The sequence below is a fragment of the Ooceraea biroi genome, chromosome 10, assembly GCF_003672135.1.
Source record: "Ooceraea biroi isolate clonal line C1 chromosome 10, Obir_v5.4, whole genome shotgun sequence".
Classification (NCBI taxonomy): domain Eukaryota; kingdom Metazoa; phylum Arthropoda; class Insecta; order Hymenoptera; family Formicidae; genus Ooceraea; species Ooceraea biroi.
Genome location: NC_039515.1, coordinates 8,213,575 through 8,226,889, shown reverse-complemented (window position 1 = coordinate 8,226,889; position 13,315 = coordinate 8,213,575). Strand labels below are relative to the sequence as shown.

The 13,315-nt window shown below is 50.2% G+C and overlaps 1 protein-coding gene across 3 annotated transcripts in view; it reads left to right on the top strand.

Annotated features, from left to right (window-relative positions):
* LOC105283718 (transcription factor Sox-2) overlaps window positions 1–13,315 on the top strand; it is an 89,725-nt gene that overhangs the window by 40,278 nt on the left and 36,132 nt on the right. For 2 of the 3 annotated variants that reach the window (XM_011346706.3, XM_011346707.3), the window contains exon 2: window positions 12,617–12,682. The exons of the other annotated variant lie outside the window; for it this stretch is intronic. In XM_011346706.3, the coding sequence (XP_011345008.1) occupies window positions 12,617–12,682 (66 nt within the window). The remainder of the gene's footprint in view (window positions 1–12,616; window positions 12,683–13,315) is intronic. 3 annotated transcript variants of the gene reach the window in all.

The window sequence follows — 13,315 nt, the reverse complement described above, 5'->3', positions numbered from 1 at the left end:
TACTTTGAGGATCTCTGTTCCTTCCCTCGTTCACCGCATTCCATTCGGAGAAAGGGAGAGGAGAGAGGGGGGGAGACGGAGAAGGGGGAGAGACAGAGCGGACCTTCCGGAAGACGTCGGTGGTCGCGCGCAGAGGGGTCGCTTATATAGCCTAGATTTGATTTAAATCTCAGATTATTGTGCCAGACACGAGGCTCTGGACCAGAGACTGGCATTCTATGATTTCCATACAGGAAGCTCTGTGTAACGAGAAACCATTTCTCTCTCTCTCTCTCTCTCGCTTCTGCTTTCCACTTCGCGTCGCTCCTAGTGCATCGTTTCCTTCGCTCCCCGCTCCCGAAACGAGCCCACTATGAACTATAAACCCAGGCTCTCGCTTGATACCGGTGTATGATTACCGATCCCTCGTTACCTGGTACGGAACTGGTGGCATCGAGGCCGAGACAAGCCAGCAGAAGCGCATTACGTGGTGAACCACGTAGAGAACCACAGTTGCGAACGTTCAGTTTGCCGATCAAAAGAATCGGCAAATCGTGTATTTGCAAACAAAGTATCTCTCGCGACAGACCAGAATCTGGATGAACGCTGCGAACTGAAACTGAAATTGCTTCCTTGCCTGTCAATTATTCAGGCAATTATTCCTGTGTATACTTTGCTACTAAATCTATTATCGTAAAGATTACGAGATTTAGAGATTGGACACAAGGATGGATAGTAATCAAATCACTATGGTTTCTAGCAAAAAAAAATGAAACAAGACTGCTAGAACAGAAACGAAGCGAATGAAAGAGACGTGACAACGCGCGGAAATAGACAAAGGAGAGAGGAATCGAGAGAATCACGTCTAAACCATCCTGCTTCGATCCTAGTCTAGAATCTCGCTCCGACCAGGTGTGCTCGTCGAGGAAACACGAGGGGGAGGGTGACCGGGGTTTCCGTACAGGGGTAGACTGCGGGCCCCTGGGCCACCCTGGGTCCTCTCTCTCTTTCTTTCTCTCCTTGTGTATCGCGCTGCGAGCGAACGGTTCAACACGAGGGGGAGCGATGGGGGGAGAGCGGAGACCAGTAACGAAGGTAGAGAGGCGGCTACCTGAGAGGTCCTTCGCGCAAGGAGACTGCCCTTCTGGGCTCTTTTGGATATTAAGCTTCGGGCGCCCAACTGTCTGTGCCGCCTTGTATCTTGGATGTCGGCGGCGTCGGCGGCACTGATTTTTCTTCTGCGAGATCCATGGGGAAGTGAATTCGAGCGTACCTGTCATGGGACCGCCAGTGGCTCTCCGACTTGAAGCTTCCCCATGGTGCCATGGTGCTTCTCCTAGTTCTCGTTATGAAGAGAAAAAATTACTACATTATTTCATTTGAACATTTTTTGTCTTTATTTTTCTCGTCGATAAAAATCCATTTCAGGATATTCATTTTTAGTCATTTAGAACATTTTCACCAAAGAATACGTAAATCGGACGTGGGAGGTTTTCGGAAGTTCAGCCTTCGTTATTCACAATGCATGCGAGTTACGATGGATCGCATTGCTCTATTGTTGCGGTTTGATGTCCATAGTTTGGGACATTATTGAGCGATGAGTTGAGGAGGAATGTTTAGATCTCGGTATTTTGTCATAAATGCTAAGAGACGGAACGTTTACTTAAATTCACGTTTTATTACGAAGGCCACGATAACGTGCGCAATAAAGCACTGGACCGAGCAACCGTTATCTCAGCTTTCGACTCGAGTCGATGCTCGGCGTTCGCTCGATGGCGCACGTCACGCTGCTTGAATCTTTGTATGTACGTTGATCAAATATTGAATGTTTTAATATGGCTTATAATAGAAGCGATTTCTACGATTACGCATCTGTAAATATACCATTATGTACGACACGCGTAGGCGGCGCACCGTCTTGCCCATAATGCGAGCGTTGATTGGACAGGAAAGGAAGCGCCATTATTTATTTATTTATAATTACTGCAGATTGAAGGTAATTTTCGGCATTTTTTTTCTCCCGAGATTCATGCGTCTACGTAAAGAGAAACAATCTTGTGCGCTTTACGTAACGCATTTCGAAACAGATACAGATACAGCGACTGCAAATCGATCTCACGTGTGTCACTTCGTGACGTAATTTACGCAAACACGCCTGCCTCACGGGCTTATAACTCAGAACTAAAACTTGAGATATCTCAACAATTAATTCTCGCAATTGAGCTTCTCGCACGAAAATTGTCCGCCCATTGAATCGCCCGGATCGCTTCGGGTTACGCGCGATGGGATTGCATCTACAGACGCAGACGCCCGACCAAATATTGAATATGTTAATAGAGTCACTTATCGTACCGCTCTATCCGTGATTATAATTTAATAAATATGAGGAGAACCGGAGTGCAGCGGCTGTAGGACGACGTAACGTCATCCCGTGATGCAATCGCGCGAGCGATCAGGGCGAGTCGGCGCGCGCTCGCGCGCGTGGGTGACCCGGTGCGCTGCCGCGCGCTGCGTTAACGCACACGCGGGAGTGCGCGCGCGTTCGCGCTCGCCGAGGTGTCGGCAAACACGAGCGAGTACAGATAACCTCGGGGTAAACGTGTAAACTCGGCTACCAGTGTTACGAAACCAAGCAAGGTCTGGGAATCTCCTCTGTTTCCCGTGTTAATATTTGAACAGCGCCGCGCTTCGCGCAGCCAGCCGAGGCCGAGGCCGACGGCGGAGAGAGGAAGCGGAGACAGGAAAAAAAAAGGAAAAGAGAAGGAAACGTACGCGCGAATTTTTCCGCACGCGCAGCATCCCGTCTCCGCGAGGAGACGCATCGCTAATGCAATGCAAACAACGATCGACGGGGTATCCTGCGACGGACACCCGGCGCCGTTTCTATTAACAAGCTCGAATATGCTTGCCGGGTCTTGCGTTTTCCTTAATTCTTGGACAGTTGCTCATCCTGATCGTTAAATGTTCCGTTGCCCTTCATCGTTCACGTGATGTGCGTTACGTGGAATTTTCAGAATGATCAGATAAAGTGACAGAGTTGAACATTGAACTCGTCGAGATGCATATCAATGTCCCACGTGGCAGTAATTGAATTTTCCGTAGAAATTCTTCGGAAATTGTTTCTAAATCCGCGTGGATAAAGTGCTTCCGAGCGGAGAACACCGAGAAGCCGGCGGATTTTTTCTCCGCGTTGTATAATCCCGTGGGAAGATTATCCCGAGCGTGCGGCGGCAGAAAAGAAGCGGCTCCTTCGGCCGAAATTCACTTTCTCGGAAATGGGATTCTGTCTGGTCGAGCGAGTTCCCAGTCTTTTCCTCACGTGGTGATCTCCGGAGTGAAATCTTCTTTCATGAGAAAATTCCAGCAGAATTTTTGGACGCGACCTGCGCGCGTCGTTGCACGAAGAACTCGGCCGGAATCGCAAAACTCTCAGCGCAACCCTGCGCGCGCGCGCGCGCGTAGGGGGTTACGTTTGCCTCTTTTCTTTTCGGGATATCCGCGTCCCGCTATTTCCAGTCGCTTTTCGTAAAAAAACCAGCGGCGTAGTAGCGTTGTGCAACCATTCGTCCGCGCCCGCGCGCGCGCATGAGCGATTCGCATGAATATTCATCTGCAGCGTGGAAATTCGTCACGAAATTTCCACGTCACGCTGTGAAAGCGCCTCGCTTGTGTATCCGCGAGTGTATTTCCTGCCCTGACTTTCTCTGCCTCTTCGTCTTCCACTCTTCGCCACTCTCTCTCTCTCTCTCTCTCTCTCCACACACACCCATCGTGTATCCCAAGGGGTATCCTGAATCGCTTACCGCCGCGCCCACCCCCATAGGGATTATTTCCTATTAATATGCATTATGGCAGGCATGCCACGAGGTGACGAGAGAAACAGAGAGCGAGATAGAGAGAGAAAGAGAGCCGGGGCTCGGTACTATGAACTATGGTAAATAAGCTTAGGCACTCGGATCTTCCTTCTTGCCTTGGACACTCTCAAGGAAGAGTGCTTTGTAACTGTTCTCCCGAAGAGCTTTGTTCCGAAGTAATACATACCTCGCTACCATTACCAATGCTATCAATTGTCCGGCAAGCATTTTTCATTTCCCTTAATTTATCCGGGCAAAAAGTGGCGCCACCAATAATTAACGAAAGGAGGGACAAAAGGAGTCAACAATAATTCTCCAACGTCGCGCGACAGAATTGTCAGTTAGTTTTCATTTTTCTCAAGAATTTTTGACAAAGTCTCAGCTGGCGCTTCATTTGTTCTTACCTGTCTCTTCTTTGTGTAAAATCAGGAACCAAGTTTGTGAAATAAATAGATAGAGGGAGAGAGATGCTCGGAGGTTCGTTTGTCTCTTTCACATTCGAGCCCTTTGATGACTCGATGGAATGGCGCCTCTAATAAGTCGGTCATGCAGCCTCATGTAGTATGAGTAGCCTACTTGATGTCTCAATAACCCTCGGCCCTCGGTGTGTAACTTCTCACGAGTAACCTGTCGGTCCCAGAACAACAGGAAATGTGCGACGGAGAACGCATTTTTCGCGCGGCGACGCGCACGCGACGGGACTTAGCCCCGGGTATCCTCGAACGGCGCCGTCCCAGGCATTTATAAACAAATTCGAGAATCGTATATCACGATCATTGTTCCGTGCCCTCGCCCGTGCTGGCGACGAAGATCGTCGTCGTACGATGAATGACAAAGAAGAACGGCAGAGAGAGAGAAAGAGTGAGACGCCGCGCCGGAAGGGAAGGAAAAGGAGAGGCGGCGGGACGCTCGCGTCGATGAGCCCTTTTGAATTGATCGGCATTTGAATAAATTCACCTGCACGCCCCACGGAAGGAGCCGCGTCGAGAGACTGCGTCGAGGATCCGAGGATCATTCGGGATGAACAAATAAACGGCAATTACTCGCACCCCGAAGCAAAATGCCTTCATCCGCGTCGAAAAGAACCGTGCCTCTATGACACGATTAATGATGCTCCTTATTTGATTTAACCGTTGATTTAATTATTTACTCGATTGCGATACGCGAAGAATAATTGCCCAAGAGAAAGAAAGAGAGAGAGGGAGAGAGAAAAAATGAATCTGGATTCTAAAATATAGCTTCTTCCTCGCATCTTGGCGTCTTGAAGCATTCCAACCGTTCGCGTCCGTTTCCTTCTCGAAATATTGTTATATTCACATTTTGCGTTAAATGTGGGACGCAAATACGGGTGAACTGATACGTACACGTGCTCCGAATCGAACATAAAAGCGTCGTTTATCGCGTCGTTCGAAATAGTCCCGCGTATATCTTATCCCTTATTCGGTTTTCGGCGTTGAAATCTTCGCAGGGCGAGCGTAACTGAAATCTCAGCATCCAGGCTCGGCATCCTCTCTCTCTTTCTGCCTCTGCTTCTCTCGCGCGCGAGCGCGACAACCGTGATGCCCCGCAACGACTCTCTGCGCTCGTTTTCCCTCCCCTTTTCATCCCCTGTCGGCGTCGGAGGGTCCTGTAGCCGCAGCTGCACAGCTCCGGCCAGGTGTGCACTCTCGCGATGCTGCCGCAAGGGTAGGTCTCCCCTGCCCGCTCCGTCCCGCTCGTCTACCTCCCTTAGGGCGCACCGCCCCTCGCTTCACAACACCAGCCAGGTTCCATGTTCGCCGAACCGTCCTGGTTTCGGGCGAAAACCGATGCCATGATTTCGCGTTCAGGCGTTGAAAATATTTTCCGCCACACAGAGAAGATGGCCCACGTGCCGCCGCAGCAAAAACGCAAGTTTTTCCCGCAAACAATTGTACGTGGGCTCGTTATTAATTCGATGGAGAGTCCTATTGATGCTGGTGTTGGAAAGATTGTAGCATCTGACGCAATCTTATTCTTCTCTTTCTTCAATGCGTTTATGATTGTCCCGCTGTTTTTCATTTTCGATTGCACATTATCGATTGGAGCAGTTAAATTATTTTACCGTCTTTAATCTTGTTCTCGAAAATGCGTTAGGAAAGATATACTCCATCAAAATTGGGAAAATCGAGTTGCTGCTTGACGCAAGTATCGCTTTGGTTCACGGAACATTGTAGTGTGTCAACAGTAAACAGTGTCATGATTAACTATTAATGAACGAGACAATGGCGTTTGCAGAGGAACATAATTAGCATTCTCCGCTTGAAGCTGCCGTTGACACATATAACCAAGTACAGTTTACGAGTTTGAACTTTGCAGCTGATGACTTTAGAATGTTAAAGTTCCTTTTATAAATGTCCAAAAAATTCGTCAATGATCGTTTCAGATGTTGACATTATAGTAAATGATTTTTATTACTGCTAATATGACTTTTTTTGAAGATCCTTCTTTATATAATCTAGCAAATATAATATATATCAGAAGTATATCAGCATTTGGCCCGTGTCGAAGCGATCATTACGCAAGCACGTCAAGCGTCCTGTCAATGCGATTGTGTTACATCACGTCTCTCTCTGGATTATCGTTATCTCACACAATTTTGTTCGACAATACGCGTATAATACGCGCCTGGGTTGTCGTCGTGCTCGCTCGATCGACGCGCGCGGACGCGGATTTCGGTGTCGGGCGGCGTGATGAAACGTATTTTTATTGCAGGACGTACACACAGTCGACAGATAGGAAATTGCGGAAACCGGGGACCGACGATGTCTCGATAAGAGCGGCGTCGGGCTACGCTCTCATTGCCTCAATTTCCACTTCCACTTCCACTTCCGGTCGCGATCGCTTTTTCCCATCGGCCGAGCCTAAAAAACCAGCGTCACGAAGCCGCGCGAGCGAGCCCGTGTGCGTCACGCTCGCCTCGCCATTGTCGGGTGAAAAGTGGCGCAATAAAAATGGCCGTGAGCAGTAAAGCTGCCAAATGGTACGCGGGAATTTTTTCGAAAGCGTTGGCGCGACTGTTGCGGAAGCTGCGTCGTAACGCGTGCAGCTTATCGTAACAGGTTGCGATCGCGTTTAAGCGTCGCGATTACGTTTTTTCGCGATGCTGCGTCGAGATAGCCCGACGACGAGCTCGCCATCCATGTCTGATAAATTTGCAACCAATACGAGTCTGGATAAATTCCGCCCTCACGAAATTCGCGACGCCAGCGAAAATCACATTTCTAAATTACATTTCGCATGCGATTTTGTTCTTTGATCACTGAGATAAGATCTCTGCGAATTAGCTGTCGCGCTGCCGGAAGTACCGTCGAAAGCGAATCCGACGCGCGACTGATGGATCTGCAGCGAAACGGAGCGAGCGGGCAGAGCGAAGGAGGATCCATGGATCCATGGATCCGAGACGTCACGACGCTCGGCTGAGCGTGTATCCCACCTGAATACCGGAAACCGGGGGTTCCCCGTAGCGGCGAGGGATAGAGATGGAGAGAGAGAGAGAGCGAGGGATAGAGCAAGCCTACCGGAACACCGGAACCGGAAGGGTGCGGGAACTACGCGAGCGAGCGAGCGAGCGAGCGACGTGCCGGACAGCGCGAAGCGGACTCGCGCTGATTTCACCCGCTGATGAGATCGGTTGACGGCTCGTTGGCTTTACCAATGCTGTTATTAGATGCCAGTGCCCGTAAACATGCGGGATCGTCGCGACCGGGTGTTCCGATCTCGAACCTGAAAACGTTAAATCGATAAACTGGAATATAGGAAAATGTTAAACTGAAAAACAGAGCATGCACGAGTGCGAATATTTGTCATCGAATGCGAAAACATATTACGCAACGTAGACAAGACAATTTCATAATTTCATGATCCAATTCGGAATCGAAAATCACTACGCAGCGGGCGAACGCAGTCCGGTTCGCGTTAAACGGAAACGTTAAAGCGCGAAACGCGACGATTCCAGGCAGTTTGCGTTTTGCACACGGTAATTTTTTTCTCACTCGCCCCGATGCACGATGGATTCGCGTTTTTGTATCGCTTACGAATGATCCATCAGCCTCCACCGAGCGGTCCACCGTTCTCCATGCCCGACGAGGGGGCCGCGGACGAGTCGGGGGGCACGCGAGCCCGTTTCGGCGGTCTTTTGCCGTCTTTTTGCGATGCGGACCGGCCAAGTGAGTCTGGATCGCGGATCGCACGTCAGATCGGAGGGGTTACCTCGCGCTGCGTTTCGCGAGCGATGACTGATGAAGCCGGGGTGGTTTGAATAAAACTCCGACGTATCGGCGTGGCCCCGAAACGAGATTGCTCGACGGAACCTACCGCGTTGCGAACGTTGCGAGCCTAAACAAGAGGCCGCCATTAGGCCAAATGACTCGAGGCAGCCAGCCACTCGTGATTAAAAGGGCGATTTGTCACGCGGATACCGACGACGACGCCTGGCACCGCGGCGCGTTCGACCGCGTCGAGCCCGGCCGGGCCTTTTAACCCCGCGTCGGGGTTGAAAAAGAACTCCCATCTCGAGGCCGCTTCGTTCTTTCATCGTCTTCGTGGCCTTCCTTGGCCTTGCGTTCAACGCGAAACGGCACGGACGATTCGAGCGATCGCGCGATATCTTGAATATATTTAATTTCGGCGACGGCGCGTTCCGCGAAGAGCTCGCAATGTGCTCTCGACGGCAGTTTCGAGCCGAGGTTGCATACCGATTCGTTATTTTCGTTTACGCGGCTGCTATTGTGCTATCGGGACTCGCTATTGTGAACGGGTCTCGCGGATGATTAATAAATTTGGAGCTCTTGTAGCCGAAGAAAATATTTAAAATCATTTTATTTGACAGTTGATGTCGAATGTCTCATCGAACGAAATCAAGTTTCACGGGTAACTATAACGTTACGGCGAGGTCCCGAGGTATCCGTAGGTTGTCGACAGAGCCGTCTCCCAGTGGAAGGGTGGGGTGGGGGGGTTAACGAGGGGTCTACGCGCTATTACAATCGCAATCGTCATAAATATTTAAATAACGCTCGTTCGCCCCGATTTATGCGTAACGCCGGCCGGAACGAGAAATCATCGCGTCGGGATGTCCCCCTTGCCTCGCCGCGCCGGCATGGGAATTTCTACAGGGGCAGGTGGAGCATAATTAAACGCCGCGCGCGTACCCTTTTTATGGGAAATCTGTGGACGCAGCACCTGCCAAAACGGACGGCCGATCGTGTGTGGGACGCGACGCGAACGACGTGATTTCGCTCCGGCATTTAATAGCGCGGCTATGGGGTTATGGGAACCCGGTCACGGGTGGAACAACCACTCCCCTTAAGTACAGTGATTATGCGACGGGGGACACGGCATTTGCGCGGCGCCCCGCGAGTCGCATACGAAGCAAAAACGGTTCCCGCGGTCTCGATCGTGCTCGATCATGGATCGTCGCAGATCTTTACGTGGATCGCGATATTTTGACGAACGCTTCAATTGCGTCTTTACGTCAAATACAACAAGTAAATTGTTGTTAGCAGTCGAGTCACGATGATGCTCCAGCTTGACCTCTTAACGCTCGCGCGGAATTAAATGACGACCGGCCGAAGACGGGGGCCGTTAATCTTGGCGTAGATTTGTCGAGGAGCGCGCGGAGTGTACGATGTACAAAGCAGAAATTTCCTGTCCGCGGGCGGGTGGGTTTTCTCGACCGCAAATAGCGAGGCTCCAATCTCCGTGTAGCTTTGATCGATGATACCCGTACCAGGAGAGGACGAGCTTTAGCTTGTGAGGGAGTGAGGGGGTGAAAGTTTCGGGGGTGAGATTGCCTTGTCACCTTGACAAATGGTTGAAGAACGTACCGGTCGCACCGATCCCTCGAATTTTCCTTCTCCTCTGTCTCTCTCTGTCTCTTTCTCTCTCTTGCCTCCTCCACCTGTACGTCTCCCATGCTAGTCCTCACTATACGACAATTAGTCATGTATTGGCATACATTGTAACTTCTGACAAGTAACTGTCTAGAAATGTTCATTAAAGTTCTTTTCAAAAAACATTTGTTACATTTTCTTCGAAATTTACATTTGTCTCTCCTAGACAACCCACGAAGCCCGCTTTTGAAAAAGAAAAATGTAATTCCGACACGCACGAATTTTGAGCTAAGTGTTCCAGCGTACTTATCTCGCTATCGTGACGCGTCCTCGTTACACTTTTACGGCGAAATCGAATGAGTAAGACTCTCCCAGCCGCTCTCCTCGTGCCCGAAAACAGACCGAGAGCCATGCCCGACTATTAATCCGAGTGCCTACTGCTGAGTTACGCTCTACTTGAGAAAGGAATGTGCGATCGTCATTCAGAACAATCTGTCATCGCACGCGCGGGTTGCCGCTCGCGGTGCTTCGCGCTCACGTGGCTCTTTGCCAATTACGATGAAATGATTTTAATTAGTTCCTGATCGCGCGCGATCATTCATCACGATTCAGCTGTCAAAATCGAAAAAGAAAAATATTACCCGCGGTTTACTTGTGATTTTCTCTCGCGGATGGACGGCTCGATCAAGCGGAGTAGAGTAGCACGACAAAGTGTTCGCGGGATGATATTTCACTCTCGAATCACCAAGTATTCGTAACACGACGAGGGGTAATCGCGCATCGACACTCGCCGCCACGCTGCAACGCGACCGTGTAAATTTCGTTTCGGCGTTTCGTCGGGAGCCACCGCGGCAATAATCTCGGATTACGGAGAGGTGCCCTACTCCCGCGTTGCCTTACGAGTTCTTCCGCGAATGCAAGTGCATCGCGATTTCCAAGCGCCTTTTCCACACTTGCGCCATGCGCTCGTCGCGATCTCAAACTCGTCGACCGCTGACTCTCATTGAATATAAATATCTCAATTTTACAATTTTCCATTCCGTTGTAACGACTCCACGTACCCGGCACATCACGTGCACTGATGATAAAATTGACTAATTGCATGGTAAAAAAATTATAGTCGGAATATTCATTTTTATAGTAAATTCTAATATAATAAATTATAATACTAATAATATAAACCATTGTACTGTCCCATTATACCATTAGCACTGTGCTTGGTGCCTCAGGATACTAGAAATTATAGTAAAATTATAATAATTTCAGCTATATCTTTTATCAGTGTACGCAAATACATTTTTTTAAATTATTATCTACGTTTTTCATGGCAAACACATCTGGTTTAGAATCGAAGAGAGGCGTTGAGATTCACTGAGAAAAAAAGAAAATCGGAAAACCCTCTCGTTCTCCAGCGTTTCCGCGTTCTCCATTCCCGCGGCGGCGAATTCGCTCGTCCCGGCGACATATTGCGCCGACCAAAAATCGCATTCCTGCCTACCCCTCGAATTATAACGCCGGCGGACGTATTCGCATTCCCACATACGCGCGCGTACGCACGCACGAGGGTGTGCGGGGACGCTTCACGCGACCGGCACGCATGAATGCGTAATGCCTGCGGACAGTGATTTCCACCCTCGACATAGAGAGAAAGAGAGAGAGAGAAAGAGTAAGAGAGAGAACACCTCCTCGCCCCGCTTCCGACTAGCCCTTCGCTCCCCGTCCACCCTTTCCGCGCGCGGGCAGATGGGGTTCTCACGGACTTACCCCTTGCGGCTCACCTACGGCTCGCTCGTAATCGGCGCGCCGATAATGCGCGCCCTGTCACAACACGCAAACACGCGGCGTCCCGATTAAGAAATCAAAGGATTACCCGTGACTCTTTCGGATAACGTTCCGTTTCATTAAAGATATTATATTCGTGTGTATGGGGCACGCAGGGCGCGCGCGCGCGCGCACGGTTGCATTCCTTTGTGTAACTCGTTAAAGCGCTCCAACCATGACGAGAGGCTTTCGCTGACGCGATTACAACACGCGCGATCATGTGCCTGCTACACCGCTCGATATACAGAGTGCCAGCAAGTTCTCCAGTCGTTCTCTCGTAAAGAAAACTCGACAGCTCCACCTGCGGCCCCGCGAGAGCCGATACGCTCGCCGTCTCGATCCGGCGTTCTCCGATCTTTCCATTCTCTTTCTTTTTTACAACTTTGTCGGCGAACCCGTTTCCGTTCGCCACTGATGACGAAAATCGCGCGTGATCGAGCTTCTTCGCCGGCGACAGCTCGAATAAATCTCGATCGCTGGCGAATAATGTATCGATACCGCGGCAGTTGAGTATCGATGCCGTGCAGCGGCTAGTAGACAGAGACAGAGGGGAGTTTCGTTATTAATGTTCACGTGCGCGAGACAGAGAGCCGTTTCACGAATAAACGTATCGACGCGCATGTCCGCGCTCTGCGCTCGGTCGTACAACACGGCTCTACACCTTGTCACCGTCGACGCCGCCCCGCGCGTTCGTTACGCGCGTATATTATTCATCCCGCGTGTCGACTACGTTGAGACGATAATGGCCGGTTGTCGCTCGTCTATCTTTACTGACGTCACTGTTAACAGGTTGGCGACGCACACAGTGAAAATACGCCCCGCCGACTGTCGACAGCCTCCTCCTCGTCGTCGTCGACGACGGCGACGAGCTCGTTAACCGCTCGCTCGTCCGTGCGAAAGAGTGCTGGATCAGTGCAAGATGCATTCGGATGCATGCGTTTGATCGTAGGCTACAGGCCCCATTAAGAGATTAATTATGCGTTTAGTGGTGGATTTTGTTGTCACAAATTGCGCGTATTGTGTTATATATTATTGCAATCATGTATGCAATTAAATATGATTATTCGTATAACTAGACGCTAATGATACATTTCGCGTTTAATGTTGTTTCAGGTCAGACAGCGATCGTAAAATGTTGAACCCTGAAACCGGCTGTTACCCCGAATCCGTGCGAACATGGTGAGTAACGCGATGTAACGATCGAGGGTCGATTTTATGATGCATTTTTGCGGCCGCGAGTTGCGCTCGTTCGCGCTCTTCCGATCAACGTGGACGCACACAAGCAACGATGGTTGTTTTTTTTTCTTTTGTTCTCTCACGAAATAAAGTCAACGTTGCTGCGTGATATCCGCGAGGTGATCCCGCGGAGGTTTTAACCATTTTAACCGGGACGCGGCGTTAAACAGCGGACGCATTTCCGAAACAGCGGGCATGAATTCTCGTATAATTCGCCGGCACTCACTCAATTTTGCGGAAAAATCTATCGCGCCACTATTCCGGCGCGGCTCAACGAGGGTTTTCTCGCGCGAGCATTTTTTTTCCCTGTCTCTCTTTCCCCCGTTCTGCCGCCGTTCTCTCCCTCTTCCCGCCCGCTTCCCCGTGCATTCGTGAGGTAATTTGCCGCGACCGCTGATGTATTTATAACAAAACGAATTAAACTCGGCGCGCGCTGCACCGAGCAGGTAACAAAACGCAGGGCCGACCCGCACAAAACCCCGGGAATAAAATACGCAAATATTTGCGTGTTTAATTTGAATCTCGCTTTGGGGTCGAGCACGCGGCGGCGGCGCAACGGGAGGGTTAATAATGAAA